This window comes from Nerophis lumbriciformis, linkage group LG18, assembly GCF_033978685.3.
Source record: "Nerophis lumbriciformis linkage group LG18, RoL_Nlum_v2.1, whole genome shotgun sequence".
NCBI classification, from domain to species: Eukaryota; Metazoa; Chordata; class Actinopteri; order Syngnathiformes; family Syngnathidae; genus Nerophis; species Nerophis lumbriciformis.
In genome coordinates, this window is record NC_084565.2 from 43389209 (window position 1) to 43414000 (window position 24792).

The window sequence follows — 24792 nt, forward strand, 5'->3', positions numbered from 1 at the left end:
ATATTTCAAAATGAAATATTTGATGTGAAGGAATTGGAGCCTTAAATAGGTCAAAATTCATACCACCATTTAATTTTAATTAATTATTATTTTTCAACAATGACATTTAAAATAAAAATCGGATTAAATTTCTTAGAGATCCAAAAATCTTTTTAAAATTGTCAAAAATAAGTCATAAATCAATATATACTATTTGTACTTTTAACGCTTAAATCTCAAGATCAACTTCAGATCCATCTATACGTTTTAATTTTTTTTAGGTTTTATGCAGTTTTGTTAAATAAAACATCGGGTTTTTTTTTCTATGGAAAACATACAAAATATGCATTATTTCCCCCCAAAAATATTTCAAAATGAAATACTTGATGTGAAGTAATTGGAGTCTTGGATAGGTCATAATTCATACCACCATTTATTTTTAATTAATTATTATTTTTCAACAATGACATTTAAAATAAAAATCTGATTAAAATTCTTAGGGATCCAAAACATTTTTTTAAATTGTCAAAAATAAGTCATAAATCAATATATACTATTTGTACTTTTAACGCTTAAATCTCAAGATCAACTTCAGATCTATCTATACGTTTTAATTTTTTTTAGGTTTTATGCAGTTTTGTTAAAGAAAACATCGTTTTTTTTTTCTATGGAAAACATACAAAATATGCATTATTTCCCCCAAAAAATATTTCAAAATGAAATATTTGACGTGAAGTAATTGGAGTCTTGGATAGGTCATAATTCATACCACCATTTATTTTTAATTAATTATTATTTTTCAACAATGACATTTAAAATAAAAATCTGATTAAAATTCTTAGGGATCCAAAAGGCCTGCCAAAAATTTTAAAATTGTCAAAAATAAGTCATAAATCAATATATATTATTTGTACTTTTAACGCTTAAATCTCAAGATCAACTTCAGATCTATCTATACGTTTGAATTTTTTTTAGGTTTTATGCAGTTTTGTTAAATAAAACTTTGTTTTTTTTCTATGGAAAACATACAAAATATGCATTATTTTCCCCAAAAAAATATTTCAAAATGAAATATTTGATGTGAAGGAATTGGAGCCTTAAATAGGTCAAAATTCATACCACCATTTAATTTTAATTAATTATTATTTTTCAACAATGACATTTAAAATAAAAATCAGATTAAAATTCTTAGGGATCCAAAAGGACCGCCAAAAATAAAAAAAAGAAGTAGTCATAAATCAATAGATATTATTTGTACTTTTAACGCTTAAATCTCAAGATCAACTTCAGATCTATCTATACGTTTGAATTTTTTTTAGGTTTTATGCAGTTTTGTTAAATAAAACTTTGTTTTTTTTCTATGGAAAACATACAAAATATGCATTATTTTCCCCCAAAAAATATTTCAAAATGAAATATTTGATGTGAAGGAATTGGAGCCTTAAATAGGTCAAAATTCATACCACCATTTAATTTTAATTAATTATTATTTTTCAACAATGACATTTAAAATAAAAATCGGATTAAATTTCTTAGAGATCCAAAAATCTTTTTAAAATTGTCAAAAATAAGTCATAAATCAATATATACTATTTGTACTTTTAACGCTTAAATCTCAAGATCAACTTCAGATCTATCTATACGTTTTAATTTTTTTTAGGTTTTATGCAGTTTTGTTAAATAAAACTTAGGTTTTTTTCTATGGAAAACATACAAAATATACATTATTTTCCCCAAAAAAATATTACAAAGTGAAATATTTGATGTGAAGTAATTGCAGCCATAAATAGGTCAAAATTTATACCACCATTTTAATTTTAATTAATTGTTATTTTTCAACAATAACATTTAAAATAAAAATCTGATTAAAATTCTTAGGGATCCAAAAGGACCGCCAAAAATTTAAAAAATGTCAAAAAAAATTCAAAAATCAATATATATTATTTGTACTTCAAACGCGTAAATCTCAAGATCAACTTCAGATCTATCTATACGTTTGAATTTTTTTTAGGTTTTATGCAGTTTTGTTAAATAAAACTTTGTTTTTTTTCTATGGAAAACATACAAAATATGCATTATTTTCCCCCAAAAAATATTTCAAAATGAAATATTTGATGTGAAGGAATTGGAGCCTTAAATAGGTCAAAATTCATACCACCATTTAATTTTAATTAATTATTATTTTTCAACAATGACATTTAAAATAAAAATCTGATTACAATTCTTAGGATCCAAAACATTTTTTTTAATTGTCAAAAATAAGTCATAAATCAATATATACTATTTGTACTTTTAACGCTTAAATCTCAAGATCAACTTCAGATCTATCTATACGTTTTAATTTTTTTTTAGGTTTTATGCAGTTTTGTTAAATAAAACTTAGGTTTTTTTCTATGGAAAACATACAAAATATGCATTATTTTCCCCCAAAAAATATTTCAAAATGAAATATTGGATGTGAAGTAATTGGAGCCTTAAATAGGTCAAAATTCATACCACCATTTAATTTTACTTAATTGTTATTTTTCAACAATAACATTTAAAATAAAAATCTGATTAAAATTCTTAGGGATCCAAAAGGACCGCCAAAAATTTAAAAAATGTCAAAAAAAATTCAAAAATCAATATATATTATTTGTACTTCAAACGCGTAAATCTCAAGATCAACTTCAGATCTATCTATACGTTTGAATTTTTTTTAGGTTTTATGCAGTTTTGTTAAATAAAACTTTGTTTTTTTTCTATGGAAAACATACAAAATAAGCATTATTTTCCCCCCAAAAAATATTTCAAAATGAAATATTTGATGTGAAGGAATTGGAGCCTTAAATAGGTCAAAATTCATACCACCATTTAATTTTAATTAATTATTATTTTTCAACAATGACATTTAAAATAAAAATCGGATTAAATTTCTTAGAGATCCAAAAATCTTTTTAAAATTGTCAAAAATAAGTCATAAATCAATATATACTATTTGTACTTTTAACGCTTAAATCTCAAGATCAACTTCAGATCCATCTATACGTTTTAATTTTTTTAGGTTTTATGCAGTTTTGTTAAATAAAACATCGTTTTTTTTTTCTATGGAAAACATACAAAATATGCATTATTTCCCCCCAAAAATATTTCAAAATGAAATACTTGATGTGAAGTAATTGGAGTCTTGGATAGGTCATAATTCATACCACCATTTATTTTTAATTAATTATTATTTTTCAACAATGACATTTAAAATAAAAATCTGATTTAAAATTCTTAGGGATCCAAAAGGCCCGCCAAAATTTTAAAATTGTCAATAATAAGTCATAAATCAATATGTATTATTTGTACTTTTAATGCTTAAATCTCAAGATCAACTTCAAATCTATCTATACGTTTTAATTTTTTTTAGGTTTTATGCAGTTTTGTTAAATAAAACTTAGGTTTTTTTCTATGGAAAACATACAAAATATACATTATTTTCCCCAAAAAAATATTACAAAGTGAAATATTTGATGTGAAGTAATTGCAGCCTTAAATAGGTCAAAATTAATTCCACCATTTAATTTTAATTAATTATTATTTTTCAACAATGACATTTAAAATAAAAATCGGATTAAATTTCTTAGGGATCCAAAAGGACCGCCAAAAAAAAAAAAAAAAGTCATAAATCAATATATATTATTTGTACTTCAAACGCGTAAATCTCAAGATCAACTTCAGATCTATCTATACGTTTGAATTTTTTTTTAGGTTTTATGCAGTTTTACCACCATTTAATTTTAATTAATTATTATTTTTCAACAATGACATTTAAAATAAAAATCTGATTACATTTCTTAGGGATCCAAAAATCTTTTTAAAATTGTCAAAAATAAGTCATAAATCAATATATACTATTTGTACTTTTAACGCTTAAATCTCAAGATCAACTTCAGATCTATCTGTCGATTATACGTTTACATTTTTTTAAGTTTTATGCAGTTTTGTTAAATAAAACATCGTTTTTTTTTTCTATGGAAAACATACAAAATATGCATTATTTCCCCCAAAAAATATTTAAAAATGAAATATTTGACGTGAAGTAATTGGAGTCTTGGATAGGTCATAATTCATACCACCATTTATTTTTAATTAATTAGTATTTTTCAACAATGACATTTAAAATAAAAATCTGATTAAAATTCTTAGGGATCCAAAAGGCCCGCCAAAAATTTTAAAATTGTCAAAAATAAGTCATAAGTCAATATATATTATTTGTACTTTTAATGCTTAAATCTCTAGATCAACTTCAGATCTATCTATACGTTTGAATTTTTTTTAGGTTTTATGCAGTTTTGTTAAACAAAACTTTTTTTTTTCTTTGGAAAACATACAAAATATGCATTATTTTCCCCCAAAAAATATTTCAAAATGAAATATTTGATGTGAAGGAATTGGAGCCTTAAATAGGTCCAAATTCATACCAACATTTAATTTTAATTAATTATTATTTTTCAACAATGACATTTAAAATAAAAATCTGATTAAAATTCTTAGGGATCCAACTTTTTTTTTTTAATTGTCAAAAATAAGTCATATTTGTACTTTTAACGCTTAAATCTCAAGATCAACTTCAAATCTATCTGTCAATTATACGTTTACATTTTTTTAAGTTTTATGCAGTTTTGTTAAATAAAAAGTAGTTTTTTTTTCTATGGAAAACATACAAAATATGCATTATTTCCCCCAAAAAATATTTCAAAATGAAATACTTGATGTGAAGTAATTGGAGTCTTGGATAGGTCATAATTCATACCACCATTTATTTTTAATTAATTAGTATTTTTCAACAATGACATTTAAAATAAAAATCTGATTAAAATTCTTAGGGATCCAAAAGGCCCGCCAAAAATTTTAAAATTGTCAAAAATAAGTCATAAGTCAATATATATTATTTGTACTTTTAATGCTTAAATCTCTAGATCAACTTCAGATCTATCTATACGTTTTAATTTTTTTTAGGTTTTATGCAGTTTTGTTAAATAAAACTTAGGTTTTTTTCTATGGAAAACATACAAAATATACATTATTTTCCCCCAAAAAATATTACAAAGTGAAATATTTGATGTGAAGTAATTGCAGCCTTAAATAGGTCAAAATTCATACCACCATTTAATTTTAATTAATTATTATTTTTCAACAATAACATTTAAAATAAAAATCTGATTAAAATTCTTAGGGATCCAAAAGGACCGCCAAAAATTTAAAAAATGTCCAAAAAAAATTCAAAAATCAATATATATTATTTGTACTTCAAACGCGTAAATCTCAAGATCAACTTCAGATCTATCTATACGTTTGAATTTTTTTTAGGTTTTATGCAGTTTTGTTAAATAAAACTTTGTTTTTTTTTATGGAAAACATACAAAATATGCATTATTTCCCCCAAAAAATATTTCAAAATGAAATATTTGACGTGAAGTAATTGGAGTCTTGGATAGGTCATAATTCATACCACCATTTATTTTTAATTAATTATTATTTTTCAACAATGACATTTAAAATAAAAATATGATTAAAATTCTTAGGGATCCAAAACATTTTTTTAAATTGTCAAAAATAAGTCATAAATCAATATATACTATTTGTACTTTTAACGCTTAAATCTCAAGATCAACTTCAGATCTATCTATACGTTTTAATTTTTTTTAGGTTTTATGCAGTTTTGTTAAATAAAACTTTGTTTTTTTTTTATGGAAAACATACAAAATATGCATTATTTCCCCAAAAAAATATTTCAAAATGAAATATTTGACGTGAAGTAATTGGAGTCTTGGATAGGTCATAATTCATACCACCATTTATTTTTAATTAATTATTATTTTTCAACAATGACATTTAAAATAAAAATCTGATTAAAATTCTTAGGGATCCAAAACATTTTTTTAAATTGTCAAAAATAAGTCATAAATCAATATATACTATTTGTACTTTTAACGCTTAAATCTCAAGATCAACTTCAGATCTATCTATACGTTTTAATTTTTTTTAGGTTTTATGCAGTTTTGTTAAATAAAACTTAGGTTTTTTTCTATGGAAAACATACAAAATATACATTATTTTCCCCCAAAAAATATTACAAAGTGAAATATTTGATGTGAAGTAATTGGAGCCTTAAATAGGTCAAAATTCATACCACCGTTTAATTTTAATTAATTATTATTTTTCAACAATGACATTTAAAATAAAAATCAGATTAAAATTCTTAGGGGTCCAAAAGGACCGCCAAAAATTTAAAAAATGTCAAAAAAAATTCAAAAATCAATATATATTATTTGTACTTCAAACGCGTAAATCTCAAGATCAACTTCAGATCTATCTATACGTTTTAATTTTTTTTAGGTTTTATGCAGTTTTGTTAAATAAAACTTAGGTTTTTTTCTATGGAAAACATACAAAATATACATTATTTTCCCCAAAAAAATATTACAAAGTGAAATATTTGATGTGAAGTAATTGCAGCCATAAATAGGTCAAAATTTATACCACCATTTTAATTTTAATTAATTGTTATTTTTCAACAATAACATTTAAAATAAAAATCTGATTAAAATTCTTAGGGATCCAAAAGGACCGCCAAAAATTTAAAAAATGTCAAAAAAATTCAAAAATCAATATATATTATTTGTACTTTTAACGCTTAAATCTCAAGATCAACTTCAGATCTATCTATACGTTTGAATTTTTTTTAGGTTTTATGCAGTTTTGTTAAATAAAACTTTATTTTTTTTCTATGGAAAACATACAAAATATGCATTATTTTCCCCAAAAAAATATTTCAAAATGAAATATTTGACGTGAAGTAATTGGAGTCTTGGATAGGTCAAAATTCATACCACCATTTAATTTTAATTAATTATTATTTTTCAACAATGACATTTAAAATAAAAATCTGATTAAAATTCTTAGGGATCCAAAACATTTTTTTAAATTGTCAAAAATAAGTCATAAATCAATATATACTATTTGTACTTTTAACGCTTAAATCTCAAGATCAACTTCAGATCCATCTATACGTTTTAATTTTTTTTAGGTTTTATGCAGTTTTGTTAAATAAAACTTAGGTTTTTTTCTATGGAAAACATACAAAATATACATTATTTTCCCCCAAAAAATATTACAAAGTGAAATATTTGATGTGAAGTAATTGCAGCCTTAAATAGGTCAAAATTCATACCACCGTTTAATTTTAATTAATTATTATTTTTCAACAATGACATTTAAAATAAAAATCAGATTAAAATTCTTAGGGATCCAAAAGGACCGCCAAAATACAAAAAACTGTCAAAAAAAGTCATAAATCAGTACATATTATTTGTACTTTAAACACGTAAATCTCAAGATCAACTTCAGATCTATCTATACGTTTTAATTTTTTTTAGGTTTTATGCAGTTTTGTTAAACAAAACTTTTTTTTTTCTTTGGAAAACATACAAAATATGCATTATTTTCTTCCAAAAAATATTTCAAAATGAAATATTTGATGTGAAGGAATTGGAGCCTTAAATAGGTCAAAAATCATACTACCATTTAATTTTAATTAATTATTATATTTCAACAATGACATTTAAAATAAAAATCTGATAAAAAATTTTTAGGGATCCAACTTTTTTTTTTTTTATTGTCAAAAATAAGTCATAAATCAATATATACTATTTGTACTTTTAACACTTAAATCTCAAGATCAACTTCAGATCTATCTGTCGATTATACATTTACATTTTTTTAAGTTTTATGCAGTTTTGTTAAATAAAAAGTAGTTTTTTTTTCTATGGAAAACATACAAAATATGCATTATTTCCCCCAAAAAATATTTCAAAATGAAATATTTGACGTGAAGTAATTGGAGTCTTGGATAGGTCATAATTCATACCACCATTTATTTTTAATTAATTAGTATTTTTCAACAATGGCATTTAAAATAAAAATCTGATTAAAATTCTTAGGGATCCAAAAGGCCCGCCAAAAATTTTAAAATTGTCAAAAATAAGTCATAAATCAGTATATATTATTTGTACTTTTAATGCTTAAATCTCTAGATCAACTTCAGATCTATCTATACGTTTACATTTTTTTAGGTTTTATGCAGTTTTGTTAAATAAAACTTAGGTTTTTTTCTATGGAAAACATACAAAATATACATTATTTTCCCCCAAAAAATATTACAAAGTGAAATATTTGATGTGAAGTAATTGCAGCCTTAAATAGGTCAAAATTCATACCACCGTTTAATTTTAATTAATAATTAATTTTTCAACAATGACATTTAAAATAAAAATCAGATAAAAATTCTTAGGGATCCAAAAGGACCGCCAAAAATAAAAATAAAATGTCAAAAATAAGTCATAAATCAATATATATTATTTTTACTTTTAACGCTTAAATCTCAAGATCAACTTCAGATCTATCTATACGTTTTAATTTTTTTTTAGGTTTTATGCAGTATTGTTAAACAAAACTTTTTTTTTTTATATGGAAAACATACAAAATATGCATTATTTTCCCCAAAAAATATTTCAAAATGAAATATTTGATGTGAAGGAATTGGAGCCTTAAATAGGTCAAAATTCATACTACCATTTAATTTTAATGAATTATTATTTTTCAACAATGACATTTAAAATAAAAATCTGATTAAAATTCTTAGGGATCCAAAACATTTTTTTAAATTGTCAAAAATAAGTCATAAATCAATATATACTATTTGTACTTTTAACGCTTAAATCTCAACATCAACTTCAGATCTATCTATCGATTATACGTTTACATTTTTTTAGGTTTTATGCAGTTTTGTTAAATAAAACATAGTTTTTTTTTCTATGGAAAACATACAAAATATGCATTATTCCCAAAAATATTTCAAAATGAAATATTTGATGTGAAGTAATTGGAGTCTTGGATAGGTCATAATTCATACCACCATTTATTTTTAATTAATTAGTATTTTTCAACAATGACATTTAAAATAAAAATCTGATTTAAAATTCTTAGGGATCCAAAAGGCCCGCCAAAATTTTAAAATTGTCAATAATAAGTCATAAATCAATATATATTATTTGTACTTTTAATGCTTAAATCTCAAGATCAACTTCAAATCTATCTATACGTTTTAATTTTTTTTAGGTTTTATGCAGTTTTGTTAAATAAAACTTAGGTTTTTTTCTATGGAAAACATACAAAATATACATTATTTTCCCCAAAAAAATATTACAAAGTGAAATATTTGATGTGAAGTAATTGCAGCCTTAAATAGGTCAAAATTAATTCCACCATTTTAATTTTAATTAATTATTATTTTTCAACAATAACATTTAAAATAAAAATCTGATTAAAATTCTTAGGGATCCAAAAGGACCGCCAAAAAAAAAAAAAAAAGTCATAAATCAATATATATTATTTGTACTTCAAACGCGTAAATCTCAAGATCAACTTCAGATCTATCTATACGTTTGAATTTTTTTTTAGCTTTTATGCAGTTTTACCACCATTTAATTTTAATTAATTATTATTTTTCAACAATGACATTTAAAATAAAAATCTGATTAAATTTCTTAGGGATCCAAAAATCTTTTTAAAATTGTCAAAAATAAGTCATAACTCAATATATACTATTTGTACTTTTAACGCTTAAATCTCAAGATCAACTTCAGATCTATCTGTCGATTATACGTTTACATTTTTTTTAAGTTTTATGCAGTTTTGTTAAATAAAACTTAGTTTTTTTTTCTATGGAAAACATACAAAATATGCATTATTTCTCCCAAAAAATATTTAAAAATGAAATATTTGACGTGAAGTAATTGGAGTCTTGGATAGGTCATAATTCATACCACCATTTATTTTTAATTAATTAGTATTTTTCAACAATGACATTTAAAATAAAAATCTGATTAAAATTCTTAGGGATCCAAAAAGCCCGCCAAAAATTTTAAAATTGTCAAAAATTAGTCATAAATCAATATATATTATTTGTACTTTTAACGCTTAAATCTCTAGATCAACTTCAGATCTATCTATACGTTTTAATTTTTTTTAGGTTTTATGCAGTTTTGTTAAATAAAACTTAGGTTTTTTTCTATGGAAAACATACAAAATATACATTATTTTCCCCCAAAAAATATTACAAAGTGAAATATTTGATGTGAAGTAATTGCAGCCTTAAATAGGTCAAAATTCATACCACCGTTTAATTTTAATTAATTATTATTTTTCAACAATGACATTTAAAATAAAAATCAGATTAAAATTTTTAGGGATCCAAAAGGACCGCCAAAAATTAAAAAATTGTCAAAAAAGTCATAAATCAGTATATATTATTTGTACTTTAAACGCTTAAATCTCAAGATCAACTTCAGATCTATCTATACGTTTGAATTTTTTTTAGGTTTTATGCAGTTTTGTTAAATAAAACTTTGTTTTTTTTCTATGGAAAACATACAAAATATGCATTATTTTCCCCCCAAAAATATTTCAAAATGAAATATTTGATGTGAAGGAATTGGAGCCTTAAATAGGTCTAAATTCATACCACCATTTAATTTGAATTAATTATTATTTTTCAACAATGACATTTAAAATAAAAATCTGATTAAAATTCTTAGGGATCCAACTTTTTTTTTTTAAATGTCAAAAATAAGTCATAAATCAATATATACTATTTGTACTTTTAACACTTAAATCTCAAGATCAACTTCAGATCTATCTGTCGATTATACGTTTACATTTTTTTAAGTTTTATGCAGTTTTGTTAAATAAAAAGTAGGTTTTTTTTCTATGGAAAACATACAAAATATGCATTATTTCCCCCAAAAAATATTTCAAAATGAAATACTTGATGTGAAGTAATTGGAGTCTTGGATAGGTCATAATTCATACCACCATTTATTTTTAATTAATTAGTATTTTTCAACAATGACATTTAAAATAAAAATCTGATTAAAATTCTTAGGGATCCAAAAGGACCGCCAAAAATTTGGGAAATTTTCTTTGCGGGCCCTAATAAAGTCCATTCTATTCTATTCTATTGACACGGCCGGACTAATAATGGATGGCTAAAGTAGCTACCAATCCGAATGAATTGCAATGAAATGATAAATGGAGCTGGACGGAGGAGAGGGAAGTCTGGGCTTGGCGAGCCCACCTCGACTAAGCGGGAAAGGAAAGAAGATGGATGGATGCATGATGATGAACAAAATAAGTAGTTTCATCATGGATGTTTGCTCTTTAAAACGTACGCTAATGAAGAAGCCGAGGACTAACATGCTGGTTATTAATAACCGCTCGCTAGAAGGAACAACTTCCTCTTCAACACATGTGAACTTGTGTTGCATCCATAAGTACCTCCACTTAGGAGAACTTGCAAAGTGCGTTTCCATTACTCTTCGGCGAGGCCCGGGTCCTGATTGGCAGAATGCGGCGTGCACTCTGCTTTGTAGCGCCGCCGCGTCCAAGTCTTCAATCTGGACAGGAAAGAAACCATTAGACTCCTAATGGGGGAACATTTTTCAATCACCGTTCACCTGTGTAATGTCTTCACTTCCAGAACATTCCCACCCCTGGGGAGGCGTGCCTGCCTTCAAAGCAGGGGTGTATTAATAATGCAAGAATGCCTTTATTCTTGGAGCTGGATCGTGCGGAGAACTCTTTGGGATATCGCCAAGCCGTCAGCTTAGAAACTTTTAATGGACGTAAAACATTTGAAGGTGTAAACATAGAAAGTAGCAAAAAGCTGGCATAAAACGTTAACATGCTATCATAAGAGAAGATAGCAAAGATGTTAGCATGCTAGCGTTCTCACAAGTATAGTACAGCTAACCGAGTAGAAAAGTCCATGATTGATTAGGTTTAAACGCACAAAATTAGCTAAAACGCTAGCATACAACATTAGCACGCTAACATTCTTCATACTTGGTCAAACGTACCGAGTAGAAAAGTCCATGATTGATTAGGTTTAAAGGCAGAAAATTAGCTAAAAAGCTAGCATACAACATTAGCACGCTAACATTTTTCATACTTGGTCGAACGGACCGAGTAGAAAAGTCCATGATTGATTAGGTTCAAACGCACAAAAATAGATAAAAAGCTAGCATACAACATTAGCATGCTAGCGTTCTCTAAATTAGCTCAATAAGCCAGCACTTTAATGTTAGCGTGCTAGCGTTCTCACAAGTATAGTACAGTTAACCGAGTAGAAAAGTCCATGATTGATTAGGTTTGAACGCAGAAAATTAGCTAAAAAGCTAGCATACAACATTAGCACGTTAACATTTTTCATACTTGGTCGAACGGACCGAGTAGAAAAGTCCATGATTGATTAGGTTCAAACGCACAAAAATAGATAAAAAGCTAGCATACAACATTAGCATGCTAACGTTCTCAAAATTAGCTCAATAAGCCAGCACTTTAATGTTAGCATGCTAGCGTTCTCACAATTATAGTACAGTTAACCGAGTAGAAAAGTCCATGATTGATTAGGTTTAAACGCACAAAATTAGCTAAAACGCTAGCATACAACATTAGCACGCTAACATTCTTCATACTTGGTCGAACGTACCGAGTAGAAAAGTCCATGATTGATTAGGTTTAAAGGCAGAAAATTAGCTAAAAAGCTAGCATACAACATTAGCACGCTAAAATTTTTCATACTTGGTCGAACGGACCGAGCGGAAAAGTCCATGATTGATTAGGTTTAAACGCAGAAAATTAGTTAAAAAGCTGGCATACAACATTAGCATGCTAGCGTTCTCTAAATTAGCTCAATAAGTCAGCACTTTAATGTTAGCGTGCTAGCGTTCTCACAAGTATAGTACAGTTAACCGAGTAGAAAAGTTCATGATTGATTAGGTTTGAACGCAGAAAATTAGGTAAAAAACTAGTATACAACATTAGCATGCTAACGTTCTCAAAATTAGCTCAATAAGCCAGCGCTTTAATGTTAGCATGCTAGCGTTCTCACAAGTATAGTACAGTTAACCGAGTAGAAAAGTTCATGATTGATTAGGTTTGAACGCAGAAAATTAGCTAAAAAGCTAGCATACAACATTAGCATGCTAACGTTCTCAAAATTAGCTCAATAAGCCAGCACTTTAATGTTAGCATGCTAGCGTTCTCACAAGTATAGTAAAGTTAACCGAGTAGGTTTAAACGCAGAAAAACTGTTATTGTTGAAAAATAATAATGAATAAAAATCCGTGGTGTTATGAATTATTGACTTAATCAAAGCTCCAATATCTTCACATCAAATATTTCACTTTGTAATGTTTTTTTAGGGGAAAATATTGCAATTTTTTTATGTTTGCCATATAAATAAAACAAGATTTTCTTTGACAAAACTGCATAAAATATTTTTTTTAAATAATAAAAACTTATAATCGACGGATACATCTGAAGTAGATCTTGAGATTTAAGCGTTGAAAGTAAAAAAAAATATTGATATTTGACTTATATTTGACACTTTTTATGAGTGGGACCCTTTTGATCCCTGAGAATTTTAATCGGATATTTTAAACTGTCATTGTTCCAAAAATAATAATGAATTAAAATCAGTGGTATTATGAATTACTGACTTATTTAAGGCTGCAATATTTTCTCATCAAATATTTTACTTTGTAATATTTTGTAGGGGGAATATTGCATTTCTTTGTATGTTTGTCATAAAAATAAAACAAGGTTTTCTTTGACAAAACTACATAAAACTGCGTAAAATATTTAAAAAGAAAATCATAAAAACGTGTAATCGACGGATAGATCTGAAGTAGAACTTGAGATTTAAGCGTTGAAAGTAAAAAAAATATTGATATATGACTTATATTTGACCCTTTTTTTATGAGTGGGACCCTTTTGGATCCCTGAGAATTTTAATCACATTTTTTTAAACTGTTATTGTTCCAAAAATAATAATGAATTAAAATCAGTGGGGTTATGAATTATTGACCTATTTAAGCCTCCAATATCTTCACATCAAATATTCCCCTTTGAACATTTGTAGGGGGAAAATATTGCATTTTTTTGCGTTTTCATCATAAAAAACATGGTTTCCTTTGACAAAAAAAGGCATAAAACATAAAAAAAACAACATAAAAACGTAGAATCGACGGATAGATATGAAGTAGAACTTGAGATTTAAGCGTTGAAAGTAAAACAAATACTGATATTTGACTTATATTTGACACTTTTTTTTATGAGTGGGACCTTTTTGGATCCCTGAGAATTTTAATCACATTTTTTTTAAACTGTCATTGTTCCAAAAATAATAATGAATTAAAATCAGTGGTATTATGAATTACTGACTTATTTAAGGCTGCAATATTTTCTCATCAAATATTTTACTTTGTAATATTTTGTAGGGGGAATATTGCATTTCTTTGTATGTTTGTCATAGAAATAAAACAAGGTAATTCTTTGACAAAACTGCATAAAACTGCGTAAAATATTTTTCAAAAAATCATAAAAACGTGTAATCGACGGATAGATCTGAAGTAGAACTTGAGATTTAAGCGTTGAAAGTAAAAAAATATTGATATAGGACTTATATTTGACCCTTTTTTTATGAGTGGGACCCTTTTGATCCCTGAGAATTTTAATCAGATATTTTAAACTGTCATTGTTCCAAAAATAATAATGAATAAAAATCAGTGGTGTTATGAATTATTGACCTATTTAAGCCTCCAATATCTTCACATCAAATATTCCCCTTTGAACATTTGTAGGGGGAAAATATTGCATTTTTTGCGTTTTCATCATAAAAAACTGGTTTCCTTTGACAAAAAAAGGCATAAAACATTAAAAAAAAAACATAAAAACGTAGAATCGACGGATAGATCTGAAGTAGAACTTGAGATTTAAGCGTTGAAAGTAAAAAAAAATACTGATATTTGACTTATATTTGACACTTTTTTTTATGAGTGGGACCTTTTTGGATCCCTGAGAATTTTAATCACATTTTTTTTAAACTGTCATTGTTCCAAAAATAATAATGAATTAAAATCAGTGGTATTATGAATTACTGACTTATTTAAGGCTGCAATATTTTCTCATCAAATATTTTACTTTGTAATATTTTGTAGGGGGAATATTGCATTTCTTTGTATGTTTGTCATAAAAATAAAACAAGGTTTTCTTTGACAAAACTACATAAAACTGCGTAAAATATTTTTAAAAAAATCATAAAAACGTGTAATCGACGGATAGATCTGAAGTAGAACTTGAGATTTAAGCGTTGAAAGTAAAAAAAATATTGATATATGACTTATATTTGACCCTTTTTTTATGAGTGGGACCCTTTTGATCCCTGAGAATTTTAATCAGATATTTCAAACTGTCATTGTTCCAAAAATAATAATGAATTAAAATCAGTGGTGTTATGAATTATTGACCTATTTAAGCCTCCAATATCTTCACATCAAATATTCCCCTTTGAACATTTGTAGGGGGAAAATATTGCATTTTTTGCGTTTTCATCATAAAAAACATGGTTTCCTTTGACAAAAAAAGGCATAAAACATAAAAAAAACCAACATAAAAACGTAGAATCGACGGATAGATCTGAAGTAGAACTTGAGATTTAAGCGTTGAAAGTAAAAAAAATACTGATATTTGACTTATATTTGACACTTTTTTTTATGAGTGGGACCTTTTTGGATCCCTGAGAATTTTAATCACATTTTTTTTAAACTGTCATTGTTCAAAAAATAATAATGAATTAAAATCAGTGGTATTATGAATTACTGACTTATTTAAGGCTGCAATATTTTCTCATCAAATATTTCACTTTGTAATATTTTGTAGGGGGAATATTGCATTTCTTTGTATGTTTGTCATAAAAATAAAACAAGATTTTCTTTGACAAAACTACATAAAACTGCGTAAAATATTTTTTTTAAAATCATAAAAACGTGTAATCGACGGATAGATCTGAAGTAGAACTTGAGATTTAAGCGTTGAAAGTAAAAAAAATATTGATATATGACTTATATTTGACCCTTTTTTTATGAGTGGGACCCTTTTAACCCTGATAATTTTAATCAGATATTTTAAACTGTCATTGTTCCAAAAATAATAATGAATAAAAATCAGTGGTGTTATGAATTATTGACCTATTTAAGCCTCCAATATCTTCACATCAAATATTCCCCTTTGAACATTTGTAGGGGGAAAATATTGCATTTTTTGCGTTTTCATCATAAAAAACATGGTTTCCTTTGACAAAAAAAGGCATAAAACATTAAAAAAAAACATAAAAACGTAGAATCGACGGATAGATCTGAAGTAGAACTTGAGATTTAAGCGTTGAAAGTTAAAAAAATACTGATATTTGACTTATATTTGACACTTTTTTTTATGAGTGGGACCTTTTTGGATCCCTGAGAATTTTAATCACATTTTTTTTAAACTGTCATTGTTCCAAAAATAATAATGAATTAAAATCAGTGGTGTTATGAATTACTGACTTATTTAAGGCTGCAATATTTTCTCATCAAATATTTCACTTTGTAATATTTTGCAGGGGAAATATTGCATTTCTTTGTATGTTTGTCATAGAAATAAAACAAGATTTTCTTTGACAAAACTACATAAAACTGCGTAAAATATTAAAAAAAAAATCATAAAAACGTGTAATCGACGGATAGATCTGAAGTAGAACTTGAGATTTAAGCGTTGAAAGTAAAAAAAATATTGATATTTGACTTATATTTGACACTTTTTTTATGAGTGGGACCCTTTTGGATCCCTGAGAATTTTAATCACATTTTTTTAAACTGTTATTGTTCCAAAAATAATAATGAATTAAAATCAGTGGTATTATGAATTATTGACCTATTTAAGCCTCCAATATCTTCACATCAAATATTCCCCTTTGAACATTTGTAGGGGGAAAATATTGCATTTTTTGCATTTTCATCATAAAAAACATGGTTTCCTTTGACAAAAAAAGGCATAAAACATTAAAAAAAACCATAAAAACGTAGAATCGACGGATAGATCTGAAGTAGAACTTGAGATTTAAGCATTGAAAGTTAAAAAAATACTGTTATTTGACATATATTTGACACTTTTTTTTATGAGTTGGACCTTTTTGGATCCCTGAGAATTTTAATCACATTTTTTTTAAACTGTCATTGTTCCAAAAATAATAATGAATTAAAATCAGTGGTATTATGAATTACTGACTTATTTAAGGCTGCAATATTTTCTCATCAAATATTTCACTTTGTAATATTTTGCAGGGGAAATATTGCATTTCTTTGTATGTTTGTCATAGAAATAAAACAAGATTTTCTTTGACAAAACTACATAAAACTGCGTAAAATTAAAAAAACAAAATCATAAAAATGTGTAGTCATAAAACTGCGTAAAATATTTAAAAAAAATCATAAAAACGTGTAATCGACGGATAGATCTGAAGTAGAACTTGAGATTTAAGCGTTGAAAGTAAAAAAAAAATATTGATATATGACTTATATTCGACCCTTTTTTTATGAGTGGGACCCTTTTGATCCCTGAGAATTTTAATCACATTTTTTTTAAACTGTTATTGTTAAAAATAAAAATAAAAAATACAAACAAAAGTAGTCAGTGGTGTTATGAATTATTGACCTATTTAAGCCTCCAATATCGTCACATCAAATATTCCACTTTGAACATTTGTAGGGGGAAAATATTGCATTTTTTGCGTTTTCATCATAAAAAACATGGTTTCCTTTGACAAAAAAAGGCATAAAACATTTAAAAAAAACATAAAAACGTAGAATCGACGGATAGATCTGAAGTAGAACTTGAGATTTAAGCGTTGAAAGTTAAAAAAATACTGATATTTGACTTATATTTGACACTTTTTTTTATGAGTTGGACCTTTTTGGATCCCTAAGAATTTTAATCACATTTTTTTAAACTGTTATTGTTCCAAAAATAATAATGAATTAAAATCAGTGGTATTATGAATTACTGACTTATTTAAGGCTGCAATATTTTCTCATCAAATATTTTACTTTGTAATATTTTGTAGGGGGAATATTGCATTTCTTTGTATGTTTGTCATAAAAATAAAACAAGGTTTTCTTTGACAAAACTACATAAAACTGCGTAAAGTATTTTTTTAAAAATCATAAAAACGTGTAATCGACAGATAGATCTGAAGTAGAACTTGAGATTTAAGCGTTGAAAGTAAAAAAAATATTGATATATGACTTATATTTGACCCTTTTTTTATGAGTGGGACCCTTTTAACCCTGAGAATTTTAATCAGATATTTTAAACTGTCATTGTTCAAAAAATAATAATGAATAAAAATCAGTGGTGTTATGAATTATTGACCTATTTAAGCCTCCAATATCTTCACATCAAATATTCCACTTTGAACATTTGTAGGGGGAAAATATTGCATTTTTTGCGTTTTCATCATAAAAAACATGGTTTCCTTTGACAAAAAAAGGTATAAAACATTAAAAAAAAAACATAAAAACGTAGAATCGACGGATAGATCTGAAGTAGAACTTGAGATTTAAGCGTTGAAAGTTAAAAAAATACTGATATTTGACTTATATTTGACACTTTTTTTTTATGAGTGGGACCTTTTTGGATCCCTGAGAATTTTAATCACATTTTTTTTAAACTGTCATTGTTCCAAAAATAATAATGAATTAAAATCAGTGGTATTATGAATTACTGACTTATTTAAGGCTGCAATATTTTCTCATCAAATATTTTACTTTGTAATATTTTGTAGGGGGAATATTGCATTTCTTTGTATGTTTGTCATAAAAATAAAACAAGGTTTTCTTTGACAAAACTACATAAAATTGCGTAAAATATTTAAAAAAATAATAATTTTAGGGGAAAATATTGCATTTTTGTTTATGTTTGCCATATAAATAAAACAAGGTTTTATTTGATAAAACTACATAAAACTGCGTAAAACATAAAAAAACCCATAAAAACTTATAATCGACGGATAGATCTGAAGTAGAACTTGAGATTTAGGTATTGAAAGTTAAAAAAAAATACTCATATATGACTTATATTTGACACTTTTTTTTATGACTGGGACCCTTTTGGATCTCTCAGAATTGTAATCGCTTTTTTTTTTTTAAAACTGTCATTGTTCAAAAAAAAATAATGAATTAAAATCAGCGGTGTTATGAATTATTGACCTATTTAAGCCTCCAATATCTTCACATCAAATATTCCACTTTGAACATTTGTAGGGGGAAAATATTGCATTTTTTGCGTTTTCATCATAAAAAACATGGCTTCCTTTAACAAAAAAAGGCATAAAACATTAAAAAAAACATAAAAACGTAGAATCGACGGATAGATCTGAAGTAGAACTTGAGATTTAAGCGTTGAAAGTTAAAAAAAATACTGATATTTGACTTATATTTGACACTTTTTTTTATGAGTGGGACCTTTTTGGATCCCTGAGAATTTTAATCACATTTTTTTTAAACTGTCATTGTTCCAAAAATAATAATGAATTAAAATCAGTGGTATTATGAATTACTGACTTATTTAAGGCTGCAATATTTTCTCATCAAATATTTCACTTTGTAATATTTTGTAGGGGGAATATTGCATTTCTTTGTATGTTTGTCATAAAAATAAAACAAGGTTTTCTTTGACAAAACTACATAAAACTGCGTAAAATATTTTAAAAAAAAATCATAAAAACGTGTAATCGACGGATAGATCTGAAGTAGAACTTGAGATTTAAGCGTTGAAAGTAAAAAAAATATTGACATATGACTTATATTTGACCCTTTTTTTATGAGTGGGACCCTTTTAACCTCCAATATCTTCACATCAAATATTCCCCTTTGAACATTTGTAGGGGGAAAATATTGCATTTTTTGCGTTTTCATCATAAAAAACATGGTTTCCTTTGACAAAAAAAGGTATAAAACATTAAAAAAACAACATAAAAACGTAGAATCGACGGATAGATCTGAAGTAGAACATGAGATTTAAGCGTTGAAAGTTAAAAAAAATACTGATATTTGACTTATATTTGACACTTTTTTTTATGAGTGGGACCTTTTTGGGTCCCTGAGAATTTTAATCACATTTTTTTTAAACTGTCATTGTTCCAAAAATAATAATGAATTAAAATCAGTGGTATTATGAATTACTGACTTATTTAAGGCTGCAATATTTTCTCATCAAATATTTCACTTTGTAATATTTTGTAGGGGGAATATTGCATTTCTTTGTATGTTTGTCATAGAAATAAAACAAGGTTTTCTTTGACAAAACTACATAAAACTGCGTAAAATATTTTAAAAAAAATCATAAAAACGTGTAATCGACGGATAGATCTGAAGTAGAACTTGAGATTTAAGCGTTTAAAGTTAAAATGATATTGATATATGACTTATATTTGACACTTTTTTATGAGTGGGACCCTTTTGGATCCCTGAGAATTTTAATCACATTTTTTTAAAGCTGTTATTGTTAAAAATAAATAAATAATACAAACAAAAATAGTCAGTGGTGTTATGAATTATTGACCTATTTAAGCCTCCAATATCTTCACATCAAATATTCCCCTTTGAACATTTGTAGGGGGAAAATATTGCAATTTTTGCCTTTTATCATAAAAAACATGGCTTCCTTTGACAAAAAAAAGGTATAAAACATTAAAAAAAAAAATTAAACTACACATCAACGGATAATTTTGATGTACATTTTTTAGATATTTAACCTTTTGGGTCCCCGGGACCCTTAACGTGAACCATAATGTTATTCATATTGTAGCGGTTCTCAAAATGAAAAAAGTCAAAAAGTGTAAAAAGTTTGTATGTTGTTCATCCTCACCGCCTGAAAGATGAGTGACAGCAACATTTGATGTAGCGTGTTGCTTCAAGTTGACATACCACATGAATGACCACCATGAAGACTAATATGGCGGCAAATTGCAGACGCGCTTATCTTCTTGTAATGTGGTTTTTTTTTTCCTCTAATCACCAGCCATCTCCCGGGAAACTCCTTGGCTGGGAACCTGCTCCCCCTCTCCGTCTTCCCCGCTGACATTCCTCCACCCTGACTCACCTTCGCTTGACGCCATGAAGGTGATTTCTTTCGTGAGCCCTCCCTCATTCTGTGAAACTTCTACAAGACTTTGACCGAGCCAAACCACAACAAAGAAGGCTAAATGCTAACTATATTAGCAAACATATCTCTCTGAGGTGTGTACTTAAAAAGATGTTTGAAAAATGCTGGCATGCTAATGTTAGCATGTATCAAGTCCTAAAATATGACTAAGGTATACACCTGCTAAATTAGCAAAAAAAGCTAGCATGCTAATGTTAACATGCTAAAATGCTAACTGTAACACATATCACTCTGAGGTGTGTACCTAAAAAAAAATTTGAAAATTGCTGGCATGCTAATGTTAGCATGTATCAAGCCCTTAAAATATGACTGAGGTGTACACCTGCTAAATTAGCAAAACGTTTAGCGTGCTAATGTTAACATGCTAAAATGCTAACTATAACACATATCACTCTGAGGTGTGTACCTAAAAAAAAATTGAAAATTGCTGGTATGCTAATGTTAGCATGTATCAAGCCCTTAAAATATGACTGAGGTGTACACCTGCTAAATTAGCAAAACATTTAGCATGCTAATGTTAACATGCTAAAATGCTAATTTAAACACATATCACTCTGTGTGTACCTAAAATATGTTTGAAAAATTCTGGCAGGGTAATGTTAGCATGTATCTAGTCCTAAAATATGACTGAGGTGTACATCTGCTAAATTAGCAAAACATTTAGCATGCTAATGTGAACATGCTAAAATGCTAATTTAAACACATATCACTCTGTGTGTACCTAAAAAATGTTTGAAAAATTCTGGCATGCTAATGTTAGCATGTATGAAGTCCTCAAATATGACTAAGGTGTACACCTGCTAAATTAGCAAAAAAGCTAGCATGCTAATGTTAACATGCTAAAATGCTAACTTAAACACATATCACTCTGTGTGTATCTAAAAAATGTTTGAAAAATTCTGGCATGCTATTGTTAGCATGTATCGAGGTGTACATCTGCTAAATTAGCAAAACATTTAGCATGCTAATGTTAACATGCTAAAATGCTAACTGTAACACATAACACTGAGGTGTGTACCTAAAAAGATGTTTGAAAAATGCTGGCATGCTAATGTTAGCATGTATCAAGTCCTAAAATATGACTGAGGTGTACATCTGGTAAATTAGCAAAAAAGCTAGCATGATAATGTTAAAATGCTAACTGTAACACATAACACTCTGAGGTGTGTACCTAAAAAAATGTTTGAAAAATGCTGGCATGCTAATGTTAGCATGTATCAAGTCCTAAAATATGACTGAGGTGCACACCTGCTAAATTAGCAAAACGTTTAGCATGCTAATGTGAACATGCTAAAATGCTAACTGTAACACATAACACTGTGAGGTGTGTACCTAAAAAGATGTTTGAAAAATGCTGGCATGCTAATGTTAGCATGTATCAAGTCCTAAAATATGACTGAGGTGTACATCTGGTAAATTAGCAAAAAAGCTAGCATGATAATGTTAAAATGCTAACTGTAACACATATCACTTTGAGGTGTGTACCTAAAAATGTTTGAAAAATGCTGGCATGCTAATGTTAGCATGTATCAAGTCCTAAAATATGACTAAGGTATACACCTGCTAAATTAGCAAAAAAAAGCTAGCGTGCTAATGTTAACATGCTAAAATGCTAATTTAAACACATATCACTCTGTGTGTACCTAAAAAAATGTTTGAAAAATGCTGGCATGCTAATGTTAGCATGTATCAAGCCCTTAAAATATGACTGAGGTGTACACCTGCTAAATTAGCAATACATTTAGCATGCGTATGTTAACATGTTAAAATGCTAACTGTAACACATAACACTCTGAGGTGTGTACCCAAAAAACCTCACCAGAGCCACCTGGTGGGCTGCAGTTAAGTTGGCACGCTCGTTAGCCAAAGCACAGGTGCAACCGTAGTGATGCCGACTCGGCTATTTTGAGGAACCAAGACATATCTTCCCATAACTTTTGTAATGTTGATGCATGCCAAAGCAACAGAGGGCGCTATAAGCACATTTCATATCTGTAAATCCAGTGAATACCATACAGTATATTTGCCCTTCAGAGTTCATGACTAGGGGTGGGTTAGGGTTAGGGTTAGGGTTAGGGTTAGGGTTAGGGCTAACCCTAACCCTAACCCTAACCCTAACCCTAACCCTAACCCTGGGTTGAAATAAGTTTTTTCAGTCTTCTTTTTCTAATAAATGCACATCATTGACATTGAAATTGCTCTTTAAATATGTGTGCATTTATAGAAAAAATATGATGAAAATATATAATTAAATAAATAAATAAAATAGAAATAAATAAAAAAATCATAAAACTCAAATAAAAAAATTAACATTTCTTAACATAAACACAATCAAATAAAAAAGAAAGAAAACACTTGGATTATTGCCACCACACACACTATTGCTCTTATGTGCGCTCTATTGTGCAGTAATCGAGTAATCTATTGATTTGTTTGTTCGATTAATCGAGTAATCGGATAAAACACTTTCTAGCCTCGATGCGTATTCTAGGGGAAATAGATAAAATAAGTTTTTTCAGTCTTCTTTTTCTAATAAATGCACATCATTAACATTGCACTTTTAATGTGTGCATTAATTAAAAAAAACATAATGAAAATATATTATAAAATACATAAAATTGAAATATAGAAAAATATATAAACTCAAATAAAAAAATGAACATGTCTAAAAATAAACACAATAAAATAAAAAAGAAAGAAAACACTCGGATTATTGCCGCCACACACACCATTGCTCTTATGTGCGCTCTATCGTGCAGTAATCGAGTAATCTGTTGATTAATCGAGTAATCGGATAAAACACTTTATAGCCTCAATGCGTATTCTTGGGAAATAGTTAAAACACATTTTTTCAGTCTTCTATTTCGAAAAAATGCACATCATTAACATTGAAATTGCACTTTATGTGTACATTGATAAAAAAAAAAATATGGTGAAAATACATAAGAAAAAAATAAAAGAAAAAAATAAATAAAACTCAAATAAAAAAATTAAAAAAAATTCTTAAAATAAACACAATAAAATAAAAAAAGAAAGAAAACACTCGGATTCTTGCCGCCACACACATCATTTCTCTTATGTGCGCTCTGTTGTGCAGTAATCGAGTAATCTATTGATTTGTTTGTTCGATTAATCGAGTAATCGGATAAAACACTTTATATCCTCAATGCATATTCTAGGGAAAATAGTTGAAATACGTTTTTTCAGTCTTCTTTTTCTAATAAATGCACATCATTAACACTGCACTTTTAACATGTGTGCATTAATTAAAAAAAACGTAATGAAAATATATGATAAAATACATAAAATTGAAATATAAAAAAATATATAAAACTCAAATAAAAAAATAAATAAAATTTCTTAAAATAAACACAATAAAATAAAAAAGAAAGAAGATACTCGGATTATTGCCGCCACACACACCATTTCTCTTATGTGTACTCTATTGTGCAGTAATCGAGTAATCTGTTGATTTGTTGATTAATCGAGTAATCGGATAAAACACTTTATAGCCTCAATGCGTATTCTAGGGAAATAGTTAAAATACGTTTTTTCAGTCTTCTATTTCTAATAAATGCACATCATTAACACTGCACTTTTAACATGTGTGCATTGATAAAAAAAAAAAAACAATGAAAATATAGAATAAAATACGTAAAAATGGAAATATTAAAAAAAAATTAT

General features: G+C 27.2%; 1 protein-coding gene across 1 annotated transcript in view; it reads left to right on the forward strand.

Annotated features, from left to right (window-relative positions):
- The window catches only part of LOC133617990 (uncharacterized), a 152400-nt gene that overhangs the window by 43135 nt on the left and 84473 nt on the right, over nucleotides 1-24792 (forward strand). Inside the window, exon 3 of the mRNA XM_061978433.1 lies at nucleotides 20965-21065. Coding sequence (XP_061834417.1) covers nucleotides 20965-21065 — 101 coding nt within the window. The remainder of the gene's footprint in view (nucleotides 1-20964; nucleotides 21066-24792) is intronic.